Below are 23,523 nucleotides of genomic sequence, written 5' to 3'. Positions count from 1 at the left end.
CAAACAATAGATGAATAAACAGTTAATTAATAAAAATAAGATAATATACAAACATATTAATATTCATGTAACACATTATAAATCAAACAATACTTTATTATTTAGTCCATTTGGAATCTTATTATTTAATTTATGGATCCAAAAAGATTCTATACATAACCGGTACATGTTGTTATCTATAATTTCTATATGCAAACATGAAAAATCTGACAATGAACACTTATTATCGTTTGATCCGAAATGGCTCGCAACATGTGAAACTGGATTTACGTCGCAATTTCTTTTATCAAATCTATGTTTATTCAATCTGCATGATACATTTTGATTAGTTTGACCTACGTATTGCTTTTTACAGCCTTTACATGTAATGAGGAAAATTACATTACGCGTAGTACAGTTAACATCATTGTGTAAATCAAAAGAACGACCTGTTATGCTGCTTTTAAATTGTGAACCTACAATTATATTGTTACAATGTGAACATCTACTTCGTAAACATTGGCTAGATAAAACTAGAAATGTGTCCATAGGACACGGATGCCCCCACACGCCACTGTTCTGTCAATCTTATGACTCTAGGTCAAATATTTTTTGGACTTAATTCATGTGCCACAAGTTGAAAACTAAAAATCAACAAAGGGCCATAATTCTGTTAAATTTGGTCACAGCAAAAATTCCTTCCTTTACTACCATCTACACATTAAGGTTGTTCATCCCTGGAAGTTTAAGCAAAATCTGCCATCAGGTTTAAGAGGAGTTGCATTCACAAAATTTCTACATAGTATATAGTGAAAAAATCAACAAAGGACCATAATTCTGTTAAATTTGGTTGCAGCAAAAATTCCTTCCTTTCATACCATCTACCCATTAAGGTTGTTCATCCCTGAAAGTTTAAGCAAAATCTGCCATCAGGTTTAAGAGGAGTTGCGTTCACAAAATTTCTAAATAGTATATAGTGAACAAAATCAACAAAGGGCCATAATTCTGTTAAATTCGGTCGCAACAAAAATTCCTTCCTTTACTACCATCTACACATTAAGGTTGTTCATCACTGGAAGTTTAAGCAAAATCTGCCATCCGGTTTAAGAGGAGTTGCGTTCACAAAATTTCTACATAGTATATAGTGAAAAAATCAACAAAGGGCCATAATTCTGTTAAATTTGGTCGCAGCAAAAATTCCTTCCTTTACTACCATCTACACATTAAGGTTGTTCATCCCTAGAAGTTTAAGCAAAATCTGCCATCCGGTTTAAGAGGAGTTGCGTTCACAAAATTTCTACATAGTATATAGTGAAAAAATCAACAAAGGGCCATAATTCTGTTAAATTTGGTCGCAGCAAAAATTCCTTCCTTTACTACCATCTACACATTAAGGTTGTTCATCCCTGGAAGTTTAAGCAAAATCTGCCATCCGGTTTAAGAGGAGTTGCGTTCACAAGATTTCGGGACGTACGGACAGACGTACGGACGGACGGACAGACGGACGGACGGACACTCGGACGGACAAGTGCAACGCTATATGCTCCCACTCTGTGGGGGCATAAAAATGTGCGATCAAGTAAAGGACTTCTCATAAGATAATCTCGAATGTTTTAAGGACGTCTGTATGCTAAAATAGGTTTGAACTTGGTATGTATATTTTTTTACGCTTTCCTTATCAGACAAAAGTAATAGATCCCAATATTTATTTAAGATTTCAATAAAAATTAATTACTGAATGTTCGTGTTTGTGTGGCTTGTCTGTTTATTTTAGTTAATTAATAGAAAGAGCGCTATCTAATTTGTACCATGAGTCAATTAATGAGCATGCTCTGGAGTGCGAGTAACTAATACCTGCACTCCAATTAACGCACTGTGCATGTATACGTATACGATTTAATTCTGGCACATTGTCAACAAAAAGGTCCCCAAACTATGAAACAAGTACGTAGATAAAAATAAATATACATGTATATATATAACAAATATCTACATGCTATATAATTTGTTAAAAGGATAATGTATCATTTTAGACATTCACAGAACTGCATATTGAATGTAGTAAAATGTAATTAAATGTAAAATATTTTCATTTGTGTTAATCTTCCATTTAAACATGGTTAATATCTTCCCTGTGTCCTCATATATGTCTGAAGTGACCACAGGGACAATTGTCAAAATCCAATTACCACTGCAAATTTGTTACCAGTTCCCCAATATGTATGCCTTTTTTTGTTTTTCTAAGACAGAAAATTTATTATTTGTGGTCAGGTGCTATTACAAGATTCATTGATGTCACTTTTACTATTCTTTTCGAATTTTCCTCACACATTCATTGTACGCTTTTCTTTTCCCATAGCTTTCAATATACATGTTTATCTAAATTAACATACTTCCATACACACATATATATAATTTAAAACTGTTTTATCTTTTTTATTTAAATATTTATCCTTTTTTGTTTCAATATTTATTCTTTTTTGTTTCCATTTTTATTCTTTTTTCATCACCACAAATTTTATCGACTCGACAACTGAAACACGTGGTCTGTGTGAAAATTGCATCGTTGCTTGGCAAGGTTTTTCTTTTCGTTTTGGAACGTTTTGATTTGATCATTGCCTTCAAAAACTATTCCACTTAATGCACTACAGTTTGAATTGTTTGGAAATTGGAAATACCATGTACAATATTCGTTTATTTAGCAATATATCACAAGACTGTCGTCACAAAACAAGAACAAACAGCAAATAAACAACAACAAAAACAAAACATAAAGACAACAACTAGCAAAAACAAAATAAAAATGATGAAGTTTAATAGTTAAAATCACGTGTATTCCTCTTTTTTAAATGTTTCCTCTACTCCAGGCTTAGTTGAAGGTTGTGAATCTGAGAGTGAATTTTGTGAAAAGGAAATTTCTCTTTTGAAACTTGTTCCAAATTGTCGTTCTGAGTGTCCATTTTGGTTTTGTAATAAGGAGATTTTACTTTCAACACTTGTTTCGATTTTTCCACCTCTGCAAATGCAAAACACTATGAATGAAATTCTTTTTAGTTTATGAAATTGAAGGCGTATTGTTTGGAAATTTTTACTCGTTAACTGGAGCTAGGGGGCGTGAGGGATGTTGCATTTTTCATTTTCACTGATGTACAGACTCAATCAAACATAGTCTGCAATGTTCATGTAATTTTGTTGCTTTAAATGCTTCCTAGAAACCAACCTTTTTTCAGATTTCTATTTTAAAAACCAACTTTTAAAAAGAACAGCATATTTGCTTTCAAAAATATTATGTTGAACTTTCGCGCGAAATATGAAGATAGACAGGAAAAAATTTCATTTAATTATGTTACTTACAGCTTCCGTAAAAAGACCAAAATTCCACAATTCAACAACAGAAAGGACATGATTATAACCGCAACTCCAATGAGGACACCGCTGTTTGTGAAATCAAATTTTTCATCGGAATCTGTTAAAAATACACAATGTTTGATTATACCGTTGATTCAAAATTCATAAAATGCAAATTTTATTAAACACAATTTAAGACTTCTTTATCAATAGATTCAGAATTTGTTAATTTCATTTTATAGACAAAGATTTGCCACAATCACAAATAAATGCAGATTTTTTTTCACAAAAGTCGTTACCCTCCAGAATATTTACAAAAGCCTCTTAATATTCGATTGATAAAATATGATATGATACGATAAAATATGATATATAATGTAATATAATATAATTTTGTTTGTTTGTTTGTTTCATTTTACGCCCTTTTCCCCAACAGTATTTCAGTCATATAGGCGGGTAGTTTCCTAACCATCGTTCCTGGAGAGTTAACTGGAATAGAAGTCATCGACTCTAACCCCTCGACCAGGGAGGCGGTGGATATAATTTAATAAAATGTAATGTAATATAATGTGATATGATATAATATAATAAATTATAATTATTGACTAGTGAGTCATTGTATATGATGTGATATTCACCGGCAAATGACATATTGACCGAGGCGGTAGCCGAGCACAATATGACTTTCTGCCGGTAAATATCACATCATATTCAATGGCTCGCAAGTCAATAATTGTTTTTTTATATGAACAGGCTAAGAATTAAAAGAAATCACAAATAGCCTCGTTGAAGCGCGGGAAAAAGACGCACGTGATAGGCGTGCAACGACTACGCGAACGCTGCGCATACAAAAGTAATTCAAGTTTATACTCATCATTGTGGTGTAGACTTCAAGTATAATAGTCAAGTAATGATATTTTAATCGAGAAATATGCCATAAAGAACAAAACGCAACAAATATGTTTAATTAGCATGCGTAATTAACAGCCTACGGTTTATGGTCATTGAATATGAGTCTCAATCTATTTTTAGACTGGCAAATTCCAATTCAGCCAGTGAATATGATACTACACCCAGTAAATATGATTTTATAAAACGTTTTGTTGACTACTGTTTCGACCTATGAGATTGCAGTTATATTTAGATCATATAATAAAATATAATATAATGCAATATATAATAGAATATAATATAAACATAATGCTTAACGAACAATTCCAATGCAAAAACATGCATATTTTATCAAACCTTTGGAATTTAAATGACCTTTAGGTGGCACTGTCTCATACTTTACACAGATTAATTCTTGACCTGACCAGGTGCCATCTGTTGTGCACACTCTTTGACCTGCGCCAGAGTTGTCACTTGTATAGCCATCATGACAGATTTGTGCACAGACACTTCCAACGATAAATGGAGGTGAACATCCTAGTATACTCGAATGCCAATAGGGAGTTAATTTAGGACATTCAACAGCTGAAAAATATTTAAGCACACATATTTCTCTGGAAAGTCAGTATAATTATTATAAATGAATAGTAAAATTCTGTTGTTGTTTTTTCCAATTTCTATATAGGAAACATTTTGGCAAATGATACTTGACTGATATTTGACTTATGACCTATTCAGAGGCAGATTCTTATTTGCTGAATAGTAGGACTTAATCGCTAGTTAAGGCCTTCTTGCCAATGCTAAGGAATTTTATGCTATTTACTTTAAAGGAAAACCACTGAGATCTAAAAGTCTTAAAACATAAAAGTTGGATTTTCTTATAAAGATCACCTTGGGTTCTTCACAGAAAAAGATATGATAAAATTATCCAGAACTATACTCGCAAAAAATGTGCATCGCATTGTGTGCTATTCTTGGTCCGATTTTAGCGAAAAGCGTTGCAAGAATTTAAATAATCATTCCAGAAAACGGAGTTAGCAAAAAATCAGATATTTTCACACAAATCACTGGCCTTAGACCTACATCAAAAGGAACATTATCTCGCAAAATTATTTCAAGTTACGGCATGTCCAAAAACCTCAGTTAATTCCCTTTAAAAGCTAATGCGGAACCATATACATTGAAAATAACATATTCTTAATGAGTTGAGCAGTGTTTGAAGATTACAAACAAAATGCTTACTTTTTTCCTGGCATTTCAGATCTTCCCCTGACCAAGAGCCGTCCAATTTACAAAATCTGACGCTGCTTCCGCTCACTTTTTCGAAGCCCTTACTACAAGTTTGTTCACACACTGATCCAAAATCAAGCGGCTTTTTACAACCGGTTATTTCAGTATTAGATGTCATAATAGGGGGGCATGTAATTGCTATAAATAGATAAAGTACATTTACATAATATGCTAAAAATGATTCTGAAAGTATTTCTTTACAGTTCACGACAGTAAATTGAGATATTGTTCTATATCCAATCGCTGCTTTTAAGTTGTACTATGTGGCTATCCAATATATTTCCATATTGGATGCTGTATCATTTAAGATATCTTACAGTTCGCCAAAGTTTGTCTACCAATGAAATCGCTCTATTTTGTTTAAATTTTACTGAAGTAGTTTTCATACAGTGCTGTAACTCAACTGTATGTATTAAATACGTTAAGTGAGCCGATTTAATGGACCTCGCCTATTTACATAGTGCACTCGGTTTGAACAGGCGGGGCTAACTGTAAGTCGGTTATAGGTTATATACAGAGTTTTAAGAAACTAATTTTCTTGCTTCACTTCGTTCGCTCGAAAATTAATTTCTTAAAACTCTGTATATAAACTATAACCTATATTGATCAATAAATTATTGTTTGATTTCATTTAAAAGATAAAAAAGTAATGTTTTTTATTTGCTTCGATCACACATAAATGCAGATATTTTTTCACAAAATGTTTGTAACATCCATTATTGTTATTCAGTGTTCGAAATTGAGTGGGTTTGACATTTCCGTGTAACGTCAACGATAGAAGCCGTTTACAACTAATTTGGCTGAACAGATTTTACTAACGTCTTGCGAAAGACACATTTTGCAATTCTTCCATATAATTTAGAAATAGAATAAACAGGTTATTAAACATTGAGCGAGTATAATACGGGAATACACAGCTAGACTCATCTTGTGGCCTTTTATGGTTCTTCCAGCTACCGAAAATTATCTCGTATAGAACAGTTTGTTTTTAGATAACCTACACATATTAAAGTGACATTATGCCCATCCGAGGGTATATAGTGAGTGAACATGTGAAGATAAAAATAAGTTTTTATTTTGACATAATTCATTTTAATTTACTAATTAAGTTTGCATAAACAATAAATAATGCACAGATTTAAACGAAATTTCTGTATTTATCCATAAGAATATACCTATAACGCTTAGTCTGTAAAAAGAGTGGGGCAGTCTTTTTAAATTATAGGCAGATTTATGATTTTATCCTAAATATTTTCTAATATCAACTGTTGGTCAAACACCATTTTAACAGTCAATCATTTGAAATATAAAGTAAATTCAGCTCAACTTGACTATGAAATTATGAGCATAATGTCACTTTAAATTATGTGAAAGTATCAAATGCTCGTAAAGGATTGGTCTAGAAATGGCATGAAAATTCATTGTTTTAGGAAACAAAATTACTTTACGACAATATGTGAAATAAAGTGCAAACTGTCATTGGCAGTTTATTAATATGCATTGTATTTTATAATTTCAAGGACATACGATTGCATGCCAGATTGTCAGCTTTCCACATCGTCTTATTGTTTTCGTCAAGGTCACATTCTATGGTTCCCACTTTTGTGTTGGAGCTGAATTGGTACCCGGTGTCGCATGCAATATTACATTTTGCTCTATAATAATTCGCGCATTGGCCTGATACAATATAACCTCGTTTTGGAAGAGGGACGTCTCCACATTGCCGTACTGAAAATCAGAGAAGGCTAAACATATACTTTTGTTTTCATTCTTTTGAATAATAAGCGTCATTAGGAATTTCAATGCCAAGTCCACTATTGCAAAAACATGTTTATAGATGTAAGAACTAAGAAGAAAGAATAAACTAATACATTTGATTAATAACGTGTTTTGAACGTAGATTAATTGAACACGAGTATGACCATTAAAATGTTGTTAGCTTTCTGTTTTTGTCAGTACTCAATCTCATTAAGACATTTAACGGCGTGAAAGGACCTGTCCACATGGAGTACAGTGTACCTCAAGGGTCTGTCCTGGGACCCAAGAGCTATGTGATGTATACGAAACCTGTCGGAGAAATCTGCCGTAAACATGATCTTAACAACCATTTCTTCGCAGATGACTCACAACTCTATCTATCCTTCAAACCAGTGACTAATATTTCAATTCAGGAGAATATAAACCGTATTGAAAGATGTCTTGAAGATATTGTAAGTTGGATGAATGCCAACATGCTGAAGCTAAACGGCGACAAAACAGAGTTGATCATCTTCTCATCTGAACATAACGCACAACCTGTTTCAGATGTTACAGTAACAGTCGACGGTTCGAAAATTAGCCAATCATCTAGTGTGCGCAATCTTGGTGCATTTCTTGACTCGAACATGAGGATGGAACAACATGTAAATAATGTCTGTAGGAACTGTTATGCACAATTAAGACAAATCGGTCACATCAGACCCTATCTTACTGTTAAAGCAACCAAATCTCTAGTAAATTCACTTGTTACTTCTAGGTTAGACTACTGTAATGCACTGTTATATGGAGTCTCTAAGCAGTCAATGACCAAGTTACAACATGTTCAAAATACAGCAGCTAGAATTGTGACCAAAACACTCAAATATGACCACATAACACCTATCTTACGTAACCTTCACTGGCTTCCGGTAGAGTATCGGGTCGAATATAAAATTTTGACTTATACATATAAATCCCTCATCGATCAATCACCAGCCTATATAAAAGACATGATAGACGTGTACATCCCAGTCAGAAATCTGAGGTCCCAGAATAACTCAATGACATTAGTTGTGCTTAAATCTCGGACAGTACGATATGGTGACAGGCGCTTCCAGACAGCCGCAGCGAAATTATGGAACTCGTTACCACCTGACATTAGAGACTGTAATACCTTGCCATGTTTTAAGAGAGCTCTCAAAACACATTATTTCATAAAGTTCTATGGACGTTAGTTCATAAATCATCATACATGTACTACTTTTGCTATATTATCAGTGTTAATTGTTATTGAGCCTTGATTTTAAACTAAATGTGTCTGTATTTCTTACCATCCTTACTGGTTTTAGAGTATCATTATTGTTTAATAGGTTTACTTAATTAATGTTGTACATTATGTCAATAATATATATATATATATATATATATATATATATATATATATATATATATATATATATATATACACATTTATATATATATATATATATATATATATATATATATATATATAATATGATTATGTTTTATCGGATTTATGTAAAGCACTCTTGAACATTTATTATTTATGAAAAGAGTGCTATAGAAATGTGGTATATAATAATAATAATAATAAAAAATCACACAAGTTATTGGCCTGGATCTACATGAAATGAAAAGAGATTTTCGCAAAATTATTTCAAGTCACGGTTTGTCCAAAAGCCTCAGTGAATTCTCTTTTAAATCTTATGCGGAACCATATGCATTGAAAAAAACATATTCTTAATATGTTGAGCAGTGTTTGAAAATTACAAACAAAGTGCTTACTTTTTTCCTGGCATTTTAGATCTTCCCCTGACCAAGAGCCGTCCAATTTACAAGATCTGATGTTGCTTCCGCTCACTTTTTCGAAGCCCTTACTACAAGTTTGTTCACACACTGATCCAAATTCAAGCGGCTTTTTACAACCGGTTATTTCAGTATTAGATGTCATAATAGGGGGGCATGTAATTGCTATAAATATATAAAGTACATTTACATAATATGCTAAAATGATTCTATAGTATTTCTTCTAACAGTTCACGACAGTAAATTGAGATATTGTTCTATATCCAATCGCTGCTTTTAAGTTGTACTATGTGGCTATCCAATATATTTCCATATTGGACGCTGTATCATTAAAGATAACCTACAGTTCGCCAAAGTTTGTCTACCAATGAAATCGCTCTATTTTGTTTAAATTTTGCTGAAGTATTTTCCATACAGTGCTGTAACTCAAAACTGTATGTATTAAATACGTTAAGTGAGCCGATTTAATGGACCTCGCCTATTGACATAGTGCACTCGGTTTGAATAGGCGGGGCTAACTGTAAGTCGGTTATGGGTTATATACAGAGTTTTAAGAAACTAATTTTCTTGCTTCACTTCGTTCGCTCGAAAATTAATTTCTTAAAACTCTGTATATAACCTATAACCTATATTGATCAATAAATTATTGTTTGATTTCATTTAAAAGATAAAAAAGTAATGTTTTTTATTTGCTTCGATCACATATAAATGCAGATATTTTTTCACAAAATGATTGTACCACCCATTATTCTTATTCAGTGTTCGAAATTAAGTGTGTTTGACATTTCCATGTAACGTCAACGATAGAAGCCGTTTACAACTAATTTGGCTGAACAGATTTTACTAACGTCTTGCGAAAGACACATTTTGCAATTCTTCAATGTAATTTAGATATAGAATAAACAGGTTATTAAACATTGAGCGAGTATAATACGGGAATACACAGCTAGACTCATCTTGTGGCCTTTCATGGTTCTTCCAGCTACCGAAAACTATCTCGTATAGTACAGTTTGTTTTTAGATAACCTACACATATTAAAGTGACATTATGCCCATCCGAGGGTATATAGTGAGTGAACAGGTGAAGATAAAAATAAGTTTTTATTTTGCCATAATTCATTTAAATTTACTAATTAAGTTCGCATAAACAATAAATAATGCACATATTCAAACAAAATTTCTGTATTTATCCATAAGAATATACCTATAACGCTTAGTTTGTAAAAAGAGTGGGGCAGTCTTCTTAAATTATAGGCAGATTTATAATTTTATCCTAAAATTTTTCTGATATCAACTGTTGGTCAAACACCATTTTAACAGTCAATCATTTGAAATATAAAGTCAATTCAGCTCATTGCAACTTGACTATGAAATTATGAGCATAATGTCACTTTAAATTATGTGAAAGTATCAAATGCTCATAAAGGATTGGTCTAGAAATGGCATGAAAATTCATTGTTTTAGGAAACAAAATTACTTTACGACAACATGTGAAATAAAGTGCAAACTGTCATTGGCAGTTTATTAATATGCATTGTATTTTATAATTTCAAGGACATACGAATGCATGCCAGATTGTCAGCTTTCCACACCGCCTTATTGTTTTCGTCAAGGTCACATTCTAAGGTTACCACTTTTGTGTTGGAGCTGAATTGGTACCCGGTGTCGCATGCAATATTACATTTTGCTCCATAATAATTCGCGCATTGGCCTGATACAATATAACCTCGTTTTGGAAGAGGGACGTCTCCGCATTGCCGTACTGAAAATCAGAGAAGGCTAAACATATACTTTTGTTTTCATTCTTTTGAATAATAAGCGTCATTAGGAATTTCTATGCCAAGTCCACTATCGCAAAAACATGTTTGAAGATGTATGAAGAAAGAATAAACAAATACATTTGATTAATAACGTGTTTTGAACGTAGATTAATTGAAAATGAGTATGACCATTAAAATGTTGTTAGCTTTCTGTTTTTGTCAGTACTCAATCTCATTAAGACATTTAACGGAGTGATAGGAGCTGTCCAAAGCTGATTGAACATATCGAATCCCATACCCTGTATTTGCTGGCAAAATGTTTCTGCTATGTATCATTCCCTTACAAATAATCATAAATAGATTACAAATAATCATAAATAATCATTCCTCAAAACGAAGTGAGTGAAAAATCACTCAAGTTATTGGCCTGGATCTACATGACATGAAAAGATACTTTCGCAAAATTATTTTAAGTCACGGTTTGGTCCAAAAGCCTCAGTGAATTCCCTATTAAATCTAATGCGGAACCATATGCATTGAAAAAAACATATTCTTAATGAGTTGAGCAGTGTTTGAAAATTACATACAAAGTGCTTACTTTTTTCCTGGCATTTTAGATCTTCCCCTGACCAAGAGCCGTCCGATTTACAAAATCTGAAGCTGCTTCCGCTCACTTTTTCATAGCCTTTACTACAAGTTTGTTCACACACTGATCCAAAATCAAGTGGCTTTTTACAACCGGTTATTTCAGTATTAGATGTGATAATAAGGGGGCATGTAATTGCTATAAATAGATAAAGTAGAATTACATAATATGATAAAAATCATTTTGAAAGTATTCCTTTTAACAGTTCACGACAGTAAATTGAGATATTGTGCGATATCCAATCGCTGCTTTTAAGTTGTACTATATGGCCATCCAATATATTTCCATATCGGATGCTGTATCATTTAAGATATCTTGATCAATAAATTATTGTTTGATTTCATTTAAAAGATATAAAAGTATTGTTTTTTTATTTTCTTCGATCACATATTAATGCAGATATTTTTTTTCACAAATGTTTGTACCATCCATTATTCTTATTCAGTGTTCGAAATTTGAGCGGGTTTGACATTTCCATTTAACGTCAACGATAGAAGCCGTTTAAATAATAATAATAATAATAATAATAATAATAAAAATAATAATAAAAAAATAAATAAATAATTAAAAAAGAAGCTGTTAACAACTAATTTGTCTGGATAAATTTTACTTACGTCTTGCGAAAGACACATTTTGCAATTCCTCAATATAATTTAGATATAGAATAAACAGGTTATTAAAAATTGAGCGAGTTAAATACGGGAATACACAGCTAGACTCACCTTGTGGTCTTTTATGTTTTTTTCCAGCTGCCTGATCGTTTGTAAGTGAATGATATCTAGAAGAAACATTTTGGTCAGGGACGTACAGCGGAGCCTGATTGAAATTGTTTTTACACGAACAAAGCTCACTGTTTACACAATTTCTGTCAGTACTCAATGTCATTAAGACACTTAATGGAGTGAAAGAAGCTGTCCACAGCTGATTGAACATATCGAATCTCATACCCTGTATTTGCTGACCAAATGTTTCTTCTAGGTATCATTCCCTTACAGAAGATCGCATCCTGGTCACGGCACCAAAACGACCATTGTCGTATAGTGGATGATTAAGAAACGCAAAACTGACTTTTACATTTTAATACTATAAGTGTATATAACTGATGTGGCCAACTCCCAAATTTGAACTCCCTAGACTTGGCTTTTAGACCAGTATTTATCATGACAACTCAACACGTAAACTGTCAACATTAATATAGATTCTCATTCTAATTGATATACATGCACGCGTTTTGAGTTGTATGTAGAACTGTTATCGATCATTCTTGACATGTGAACTTTGTACACCTTCATATACATGAATTGCGGAATTAAATAAAAGCCTAAATGTATATCTATATGTCGACTTGTCAATAATATGATGCGCAAACAACATTTATCTCAACTATACAACATTACGAAACATTTAATAATGTAGCACACTACTTCATTATATTTTTTAGATTTCTAATAATACTTCTACTGATGTTTTGACGTCCTCTCTAAGTTTACACAAGTGTATATCAACCCGTATACAAAAATATTCTATATTATGCATGTGTAACTATTTGAAACAAAACCGGTCAAGTAAGAAAAAAGATACCTTAAACATCCAATGCATTAATACAACACTGACACGGACGCTCTGCCCACTGCGCTAACAAGGCACATGAAAATATGACGTTTTACTTTCTGTTTTAATCATAAGGCTTCAATTTGCTTTACCATTATTTCGCATTGTTATTAATCTTTGTAATGTAAACAAAGGCTCATGTAATTATCCTTGGACAGTATATAATTTTCATAATAATCTTTCAAGTTTATCCTTATTCTCTTATATCATAATATTAAAGAATTTTTACAGCATTACTCACCAAAGCAGAGAGATACGTCAGCATTCCAATGTCCATCAGCTTTGCATTCTATATCAGTTAGATTACCACCATATAGGAAGCCATCCGGGCATTGAATCTTACAAACCTTTCCAACTGGCGAAACATGTGTCAGACACTCTTTTGGTGAAATAGTGGTAAATTTGTTGTGTCTCTTCAATGGCTTACACGTAACACTGTTTTCTTGTTCTAGTTTTTTAACGGATAGAAGATGTCTCGTAAGGAATATTTATAAACGAAATAATAAAGTAGATAATAAATAAGTAAATAATAATATAGACAGTCTGGTAAATAGTGAAGAAGATAATAAATGAGTGAATAATAATATAGGCAGTAGGTGAAAGATCATAAATGAGTCCTAAACAGAAACTTTACAGGTCACTTAGGATGGCAAAATTGAAAATGTGGAATATGAACATGTTAAATATCGGTTTCAAGCAATTATTCCTCTTGTGCACGTAATCATTAATAAAATTAACTAAACGACATGTAAGTTAAGTATGATCCTTCATCTGAAAATCACCTTAATAGAAATATTATGTTCATGTACATCCCATTAAATGTTAATTTAAACACATGGTTGCGTTGTCATTTAGCAATGACCCTGGCATCAACAAATTTGTTTATACATTTGTTAGAAATACGCATAAAAGTCAAATGAACAACAAACTAATATCCAACAAAACAAATGCAAATTAACAAACACAATGCATATTTAACACCACAAAAGTGCATTTTCCGTAACTATCTATTTGGCAAAAATTGTACAGCTTAATTATTTCCATGACATTTATGTGACCAAATATTTGCTACGTTTCACTTAAGATTGGTGTAAATACTGCAGTCATATATAGTTACTGTTTGTTTTCAGATCATTGTCGTCTTTACAAAAACATTCAAAAACCAGTCTGTTTGGGAGTAGTTATTTGAAAATATCTTACTCTTTAATGAGCATATTATAACTTTTAAGGCCCTTTATGCCCAAGAAATTATCTCAAAATGTTGTATTTGTGATGTCCTGTTTTAATTTCCAAAAAGTTATTCATTGACTATCTATCTGAAACGTATTTTACTTTGTTTTCAATTTGCTATTGTTATGACAAATAGTTTCACATTCAGTGCTATTTATTTAGGTTATAAGCTTCTAACATGTTTTAAAACCATTATATTAGTTTACGAAGGAAAGAAAAAATAAATAGTCATGCTTGAAGCATAAAAATCTGGAAACAAAGTGATGCCTCGGAAGCATTTATCACAACAAAATTACTTGCAGACTCGGTTTGATTGAGTCTGTTCATGAAAGATAATGAATAAGTGCAACATCCCTCACGCCCCCTGACTCCGGCTTGAGCGGAACTCAATTCTCAACACTTAATAGTGCTGGCATCATTGATCCTGAAGGACCAGAAAAATATAACAACACTGAGATGCGCCTTTAACATATAATGGTCCTTCTCGTATGTTGTCTTTATCCCCTTAAATACGAAGAATAAGACCATTATTTTACCACTTGCAAAAAATATACTTATTATAAATAGAAAGCTGATGAGTGACTTTATGTCTATCCTGTGTGTAGGCAAATGTCAAATTAGTTTAAAATTTACGTTTAGCCATCAGACGCGATCACTGTATTTGTTGCAAATCCAAATAATTAAATGTGTATGTGTTATTGCGCTGACAAGATCTTTTTTTCTGGTCACTATAATCAAACTCCTCGCGGCGGTTATTTCCCTTATAAGTACACTACGCCAAAGAATTAAGGGGAGATCACTGCGTGGACATTGCACTATAATATCAAATATTGAAAGCTTAGACAATTTGTTTTACTTGAAGTAGTTGTGTTCCGAATATAGTTGTATATTCTACTTCCGACCACATAAAAAAATTATCCACGTGACACATGAGTAATTACCAAAAATATCCCTGTGAGTTATTGACAAAAAAGGCTAGATAGTTTTTTATGTTTTAGACGGTTATTCTAATAGCCTACCATGATCATTTGTTATTATCAGTTATTTGTCAATCACCATAATAACAGTCATTGTTTTGAAATATATACCTAATTCAGCGCAATTTGAAAACGAAAGAATGAACATAAGGTTAATTTAAATAAGGTTTGGGTAAATGATACAGCATGCCTTTGTAACTTTGAAAGTTCAAAGAATATATTATTAAAACTTTGTTCTGACATAAGTGTTCCGAATGTCGTTTTCGAACACATGGTTAACGTTGGCACCCATAAGCCATATAAATAAGATGTCTGAAGAATTATGGAAACAAAAGACGTAAAAATACAATACCTTCGGCTTTTATACAAAATGAATCATCTTTCAAGGTAAAACCTGTTGGACATAGGCAAGCATGATTTCCTTTTGGTCTTGGTATACAGATGTGACTACAGCCGCCTTTATTCTTCGTGCAAGCATTTGTTTCTATATAAAAACAGTACAAAGTTGCCAATTAATGTAAATATGAAAAATGCAAGTGGACAATAATTCATTTAGACATTTAGACAATAGAAGTTTTATTTTTACCTCGACAGAAAAGTGGTATGGAAACGTAATGTGTTCGACAAGGTAGCGCTTTACACACGCATTTATCCAACATAGTGTGTTTATATGTTATATGCTTAAAGGGACATTCAGGCGAAATAATTACAAAAATATTAAAATAATCTTATGTACTCAAATCACGCTAAAATGACATTTCTTGAAGTTTCAGCATGAATTTCTGTTTAAATTCTAAATATTTTGGGTTTGAAGCGTAAATATATCTATATATTTTGACAAAATTTAGATCAAAATAGAATCACCAAATAGTTTTCTAAACAAGTCACATGACTTGAATAAATCCTTGAAGTTATAATAACAGATAATATGGATATTCTATGATTGAAACAACCCACGCGGATCATATCAAGTTAGGAAACCACCATTTTATTCTTTATATGGGGAAAGTTTTGTCCCTTTGACTGTCTAATATATTCATTTTGAGGGCATTTACAGAATAATGACTGAAAAACTCAAAACAAAGAAATGAAAATTTTGCCTGTGTCTCCCTTTAAAATGTATTAACATGATATATGCCTTATGATTTAACATATATGTAATGATTTAGAAATTTTAACATGTAGTTTACTCAAAATGCAATACTGAAATCTGATTAATTAAAATCAAACTCTGGAAAGATTATGTGTCAGTTGTATGTTTTGCCTATGCTGTTTATCATTATATCATTCTATGGAAGATTTTGTTTTTATTGAGAGTGAAAAAAATGTAACAGTTGCCGCCATGGACGAATTGCCATTATCACTGTTACAAAACAATTGCAATTTCCTGTCTCTTTCCAGTGTGGAGCGATCAACAGATTACTGTTTGCGCATAAATCATGCATAAATGGTCTGCCTTTGAAAGCCCTGTATGACATGTCATAATTTCCATGTGACTGAAGACGTTGTATATCTACAACTATTTAATTTTGTTGAACCGGGTTTTACTATTAACTTTAAAGTACTTACCTGGATACGCTGGTTTTGGTTTCAAACGAGAAATATCATTAAGTCTGGAAAATGAATCATTTCCAATGTTTGAAGACACGTCGACACCGGAAACGGAAATTGCCATGATTGATCTGAAAGTGTACATATCTTATTGTGATTTTATATATATAAAATAGACTCAAACTTTATGTCTGCAGCGATAACAACTGATAAGCCATTATTTGCAGTGGCTAAATAATTGAAACACGTTGCCCGAGAGAACCCGAGACAACTGAAAAAGGTCGTATTGATTTGAATGCGAATTTACGAGGACAACAATGGTTAATAAAGGATGCATTTTGTGTCGTTTTGGCACTAGCATACATCAAGTAACAAAGATTTTAGCATCCACAAGTGTTGCTTATAAGGTGATCATAGAATCCTTATTTGACATTGCCGTACATGAAAAGCGGCGCATGTTCTAGAAATGAAATTATGATTGTGCAAATTAACGGGAAAACATCAGGAGTACCTGAGGGTCCCGAAGACTATATCGCCTGCATATCAATAAAAATGAAATCCAAATACAGATGTATGACAGTAAACCTGTATTAAGAGACTCCCTATCTTATGTGACCTTCTTAAAAAATGTCCCGTGGAAGATCACATCACGTAAGACAGTTTTGTCTGTTTTTCTCTCACTTAGTACATTGTCACAGTGTGTTTATTTCAACAAAGCTTTACAAGTGACTTGTGTTTTCAATAAATAATATTCGTACCTGTGTTGCCAGTCAGTATAAAACAGATTGTTTGAGTAAAGGAGCATTGAAAAGTAATGTGAATTGGCATTGTAGAAAATGACTTTTCTCTCAGAGCCGTCTAATCTAGCTCGCTCAATGTTGTGAGTTCCAGCATCTCCCCAGTACATCCACTGATCTGAAACAAGATAGCATTTGTTATCCATTCCCAAGTCGTTGAAATCACTAACTTCAAGCGTACAGTGTATTATCCCTCTTTTAGTCTCTCACCACTATTTGCGAGAGTTCGGAAATTTCATGTGAGGTTTACTTTTTTATGTTTCAGTTGTCAATTTAGCTACTATTTGTTCATATGCTTGACAAAACTTGTCAATAACATACGCAAAGATATACAAAGGTCAAAATAAATACAAACACGTAACACATACTAGTATGCATATGCCGTTTAAGATAATTTGGTCTAGCCACTGTATTTATCTGGTTATAACTAGTTTGTAGAGTCATTGCCATATTTTTTTTTACATAATTCGATACTCACATACAAAATGATTCCTTAAAGAACACTCGAAAGGGTAAAATTGAAAATATTGCAAGCTCGGTTTGAAAGACGGTAGCTACCGTCTAAGCCGCACCCTTGCACCGTCTAAGCCGCCCCCTAGCACCGGATTAAAAATTTTGAAGTGTGTAACATTCGCATATTTATATACATGTGTATGCGGCGGTTATCATTTAAATTATCATTTCACTGATCCTAAACAAAGAATTTGTCATTTGATGTAGATCAATTTCAATAACTTGTGTGCATAATTTCAGGTCATTCTCTTCCTTCAGTTTTCCAAAATAAAGGCACTTAATGTCAATTTTCGAGCATTTTTCTTTATCATCTTTGTATTATTTTTCCTTGTTAATTTACTCATAGATCTTTCAAAGTTTTGTTTAAATTTTCTATTTTTAAGATCTTGCACCGCTGTCAGTAAAGTTTTGTAGAAAAAGGTTTGGAGCCTAGAGATACTTGTGCTGTTTTGTATGTTCATGAGAGATGATGGGAAGTGCAATGTGTTAACATATGCATTTACCTGCAAAATCGACTGTTAAAGCGTTCGGCCAAAGTATCCCGGATGTAATCACAGCCTTTCTATTAGTACCATCATAATTGGCGGTCTCTATTTTTGGAAATAACCCCCAGTCAGACCAGTATATTTTCCTGCAATAGAGTAATGAGGTTATATACATATTTTTGATTAGAAAACAATTTAATCGCGTAAGAAAGGATTGTTCTTTAGGCATTTTAAGTGAGGACTATTCCGATTGCAGTTTAGTGGTAAACAGTGAACAAACGAGGGATCGTAATGAACAACCGCTAGTGAGATTTAATTACCGGTCAGTGTGTTTCCGAATTTTTTCGAAGTAATTAATATGAGCCGCGTCATGACAAAACCAACATAATGGGTTTGCGACCAGCATGGATCCAGACCAGCCTGCGCATCCGCGCAGTCTGATCAGGATCCATGCTGTTCGCTATCAGTTTCTCTACTTGTTATAGGGATTGTAAGCGAACAGCATGGATCCTGATCAGACTGCGTGCGGCAAATTATGCGATCTTGGCAGTAATAGAAGAATCAAGAAGGCATGTGGACAGCTGCTGTTTTCATGCAATTATCTCATACATTAAAAAACTTTAACATCCGTCGCAGATATAGTTATCCGGAATGTCACAATAAATCAACCAATAAATGAAAAATACAAATACAGAATTACCCATTTACAGGATCAGGTACAATTGCTCTTGGCTTGTCAATGTCCTTGGTTACAATTACAGCATGATTGGAACCATCTAATTCCATTAATGCTATAAGGTGGTTCCCTGCGTCTGTATAAAAAACAAGTTTGGAAACGGGATCGACCGCCAATCCGTCAGGAATCGAACCTAAAATAACAGTTTTATGAGTAATAATAGTATTAAAAGTTATAAATCGGTTGAAATTCATTTCACACGGCGCTTTTAAAGTGCAAATAGAACAAATCTTACTTGATATGCATGAAAAAAATCGACGAAATGAATATGCCTGATAAAAATACAATTTAGTATTGCTGATAAAAATACAACACAGCGTACCAAATAAAAATACAGTACAGTGATGCTGATAAAAATACATTTACAGCGTTGCTTAAATATGCATTAATAAAAAGCGTATTTTTATGCATAAACAAAAAAAAATTAATGTTATATTTGAAGATGTAAGCAGATGGATGAGCAGATGCACGAAGTCGCTTATTAAATTCGCTTGAAAATATCTTTAGATCGTTAGATTTTAACTCAACTTAGTCACTAACATGTTACACTTACGTAAAGAACATTATGCAAGAAAAAATTCAATTTTTTGTACGAAGAGATAGCAGTGGTTCGTTTTACACACGGTTTTGAATACCGTTTGTGTTGGTTTGAGGAAACTTTGGCCGAACATTGCTTTGTTTACGTAATGAAATTTAGCTTAATACTTACTATTATCGAGACTCCTTATTATGACGTCATCATGCCCGTTAATGGACGTGCTCCTTATTTCCTTCAGCATGACGTCACTCCAGTATATTCTTTCATTAATTTCGTTATAATGTATTGCTATTGGGTTTAAAATTCTCTTGACAGCGATAGTATAGATTGTGTTAGTTTTAGACGAGACTCCATATAGTCCTTTATTGTGGGTGTCAGTAATCAGTATAATAGATTCGTCAAAACATTGGTTTCCTGGGGAAAAAAGACAGTATAAGGCCATTTATAAATGTTTATTATCTACTTATAAATAAAATATTTAGAACTTTTGATGAAATATTGATGAAATAAAATGCATATTTTTATTTCCTTAATTTCCAGTGTAAAATATCACTGCCATTTCATAATTTCCGTATTTTCACTAGTCTCTTGCCGGACTACTTTCTTCTAATTTCATATCAATGAAGAAAAAGAAAGTGAATCAGCTATAATGACTTTTTGATCATCAAAGCAAACATTTTCATTTTATAAAAAAAACAGAAATTATATAAAATAAACAGAAAATCTCATGATATGAAAATGATCAGACGTTTATTTTGTATCATTCGATTAAAATAAATATTCTCAGTACAATATAGATATTTTTAGAAAGTACAAAAGATTGTGCAGTCATAATCTCATGACGTAAGTTCTCTTATCGCATGGTCTGGAACCATTTTAAAACTGTATTGATCTTTAACATTACAGTTTTTTCCTTGATTCATTTAGGAAAAAACTCGACTGTTATATTGGTCGAGTTTTTTTCGCACCTTGTATATATCAATGCAGTTCTTTTTCATAGAGGCTCCAATGGGACAGTGGTAACGACCATTCCCAGTAGCAAAACAAATATAAAAAAATGGAATCAATACAATAAAATAAAATAAATATATAAATACAATGAAAAATATAAACAAAGATAATTAATGAAATGAAATTTACTCTCATTTAATCAAAAGGTACATCTGCTGAATGAATTATTTTCACTGAAAAAAGCTCTTTAATCTTGACAGTTTATTGCAATATCCAAGCTACACAAGGAAGTTCTATTTATTCAACGCGATTGTAGCGATAAGTAATAGTTAAAGTATATGAAACTCGTTATATCCTCGTTACTAACTCGTTTCATGTACTATAACTATTACTTATCGCTACAATCGCGTTGAATAAATAGAACTACCTTGTGTAGCTTGGATATTGCAGTATTCTATCCATATTGAAAGGAAGATGTAACATTAAATTTCTTTTTGTTGAATCAAAGAATAAAACTAACAAGGTTTTGTTTCGTTTGATGAAGTAGAAATTGGATACATTTTTATTTTGAAATTTAGAAAATTATAGTAGAACTATTCAGTATTCAGTCGCGAGAAGTATTCATTCATGATGTAACATATGTTCCAAATTTTCTATTTTCCAACAGGAAGCCACAAGAACCTAAACAATTATCAAATATTGGTGATGTTTTCAGAATCTGTTATTCTGTGTGGATGAAATTATGTCACCATGTAACGTTACTCTTTTTCTTATTAACTAATGTTTATTCTTTGAGTACGTTACAAATTATCAATCCGCTCAAAAAAATAAATATAACAATTTTTTTACAAATTTTAAATTGTTCTCCACATATCTTGCTCCTTTTTAGCTTGACAGTTCTCTCAGAGCTTTGATTTAAATAGTCATTTAAAAGGTACATTTAGCTGTCTTTTTATTTATTCCTAAGAGCACCAAAATGAAAAAACACCCTTCCTGACCGACATTTCATAATGCCTAGTCTAATACTCTAATAATTAATAGAATTACATTTATGGATACTTAAGGTTTATTTATAAATAGTATCGACGTTTTGATTTGTTTATATAATTCTATCCGTTTTTACGACAACAAGTTATACTTCCTGGAATGAAATTTCAAAACATGAAAATTTCAATCAAAACAATAACAACACCAACAGCAACAAGAAAATATACACAAACAGTTTAAACTAATTCTTTATAAGCTATTAAGCAAACGTTAAAAATGTGAAATATAACGACATTGTAATTTTATACGTTTTTTTTTTGTTCAAACATATTGAATTTCATGAATACAAATTAATATTACGCGTTTTATATTTGAAAGTTTTTCTTTCCGAACGTTGACACTCTCTTTACTTTCTTTTTCAATATCGGCCGTTTCGTTCTATTGAAAACCTCCACTGAGGTTTTTTTTTGACATGATTGGACTGAAAATACTTTTTCCAGATAAACGTACAATTTGATGTAGGTTTATACCACAAATCTTTGTGCAAAATTTCAGATCATTCGCCCTATTCGTTTTTCAGGAATAATTATTCTAATTGTAAAAAAATGACCCAAAATGAAAAGCGTTTAAACGTTTTTCACTCAAATCGGGCTAAGAAAAGCATAAAAATACGATTTTCAATTTATTTCAAAGCATTTTTCTTATCTAACTTTGCATATATTTCTGTTTAAAGTACCCCAGCTCATTTTTATAAGAAATTCATTTGTTATGTTTTTAGGCTTTCAAACCTCAGTGGAGTCCCTTTAATGTATAAGTCTTTAGAAAAAAAGAATGAACATGAAAACGACAAAAACTATTAATGCGTTTTTTATGAGAGTCTAAAATATTTACCTTTCAGTAGAAATGTAAATCCAATGGTAAAAATAAAATAGAATATACGATCCATACTGCATTAAATTCTCAACTTGTAAATTCGGTTTCTTAGATTTTTAGTTTTTAGTTTAAACAATATTTTATTTATAATCCACACAAGTACATAAAATAAATTTTACGGATTGATTAGGAAGCTTGTAAAGCTTTTTTGAAAACTCTCTCCGTAATCAGTATTTATCAAATTTCAAATAAAGATATAGATTTTAAGTATGGTATAATTACGTATATTATTATATCAAACATATATTTAGACGTGTTATAAAATTTTAAAGGAGTGTTTCATTCCCAAACTGTTTGAAATATTATTTACAATTTTATACACGTGATCTGTATGGAGTGACGGGTAGATATTTATATCTTTAAATAGAACGCACTATTGCGCGTGTCTAAAAAAAGCATTTACAAAAATAAATATATTCCGTCACCAGTCGATGATTGTTCCATATTATCAATGTCTAAAGCTATTCCATTGTTTAGATATTCCATTCTTCTTAATTATAGTAATAAGAAAGAACTTCTGCATGTGTTAACTTTCAGTTGTAAATAGTTACAACATTTTTTGTTTTTGTTGTTTTTACACTCAAGGGATCCCAGTTTTATACTTTAATGTTTAACTCTCATGGGATCTTGGTCTTACACTTTTAACATGTTTTGTTATTGTTTTACTCTCAAGGGATTTTGGTCTTATACTCTAAATATGTTTTGTTATTGTTTTACTCTCAAGGGATCTTTGTTT

General features: G+C 32.0%; 1 protein-coding gene across 6 annotated transcripts; it reads right to left on the bottom strand.

The window, feature by feature from the left end:
• Positions 1-992: 992 nt before the first annotated feature.
• Positions 993-23,025, bottom strand: LOC132723614 (P-selectin-like). 6 transcript variants are annotated; one of them, XM_060708372.1, is made up of 16 exons: positions 22,746-23,017; positions 20,088-20,330; positions 19,343-19,511; positions 18,661-18,788; positions 17,606-17,762; positions 16,866-16,978; positions 15,649-15,780; positions 13,331-13,537; positions 11,431-11,616; positions 10,634-10,834; positions 9,052-9,237; positions 7,036-7,236; positions 5,461-5,646; positions 4,594-4,803; positions 3,334-3,445; positions 1,001-2,995 (listed from the first exon to the last, which is right to left on the bottom strand). In XM_060708372.1, the coding sequence occupies exons 1-16, from the start codon at positions 22,798-22,800 to the stop codon at positions 2,806-2,808; spliced, it is 2,676 nt and encodes an 891-aa protein (XP_060564355.1). In that variant the 5' UTR covers positions 22,801-23,017; the 3' UTR covers positions 1,001-2,805. The 6 variants fall into 6 exon arrangements, with proteins under 6 accessions (XP_060564358.1, XP_060564359.1, XP_060564356.1 ...); XM_060708371.1 differs by having other exon boundaries at positions 1,002-2,995; positions 4,576-4,803; XM_060708373.1 differs by lacking the exon at positions 10,634-10,834 and having other exon boundaries at positions 996-2,995; positions 4,576-4,803; positions 22,746-23,023.
• Positions 23,026-23,523: the final 498 nt, after the last annotated feature.

This window comes from Ruditapes philippinarum, unplaced genomic scaffold (genome assembly GCF_026571515.1).
Source record: "Ruditapes philippinarum isolate M1 unplaced genomic scaffold, ASM2657151v2 ctg2728_1_1_1_1, whole genome shotgun sequence".
Lineage (NCBI taxonomy): Eukaryota > Metazoa > Mollusca > Bivalvia > Venerida > Veneridae > Ruditapes > Ruditapes philippinarum.
The sequence above is the reverse complement of the archived record's forward strand: the minus strand, read 5'-3'. Positions and strand labels throughout refer to the sequence as shown.

Coding starts and splice junctions, on each gene's coding strand:
- LOC132723614 (XM_060708371.1), bottom strand. CDS start 22,800: ATGGATCGTATATTCTATTTTATTTTTACCATTGGATTTACATTTCTA. Junction 15,781..16,865: donor ACCAAAACCAGCGTATCCAG/GTAAGTACTTTA, acceptor GTTTTTATATAG/AAACAAATGCTTGCACGAAG. Junction 9,238..10,633: donor TGACAATCTGGCATGCATTC/GTATGTCCTTGA, acceptor ATATATTTATAG/CAATTACATGCCCCCCTATT.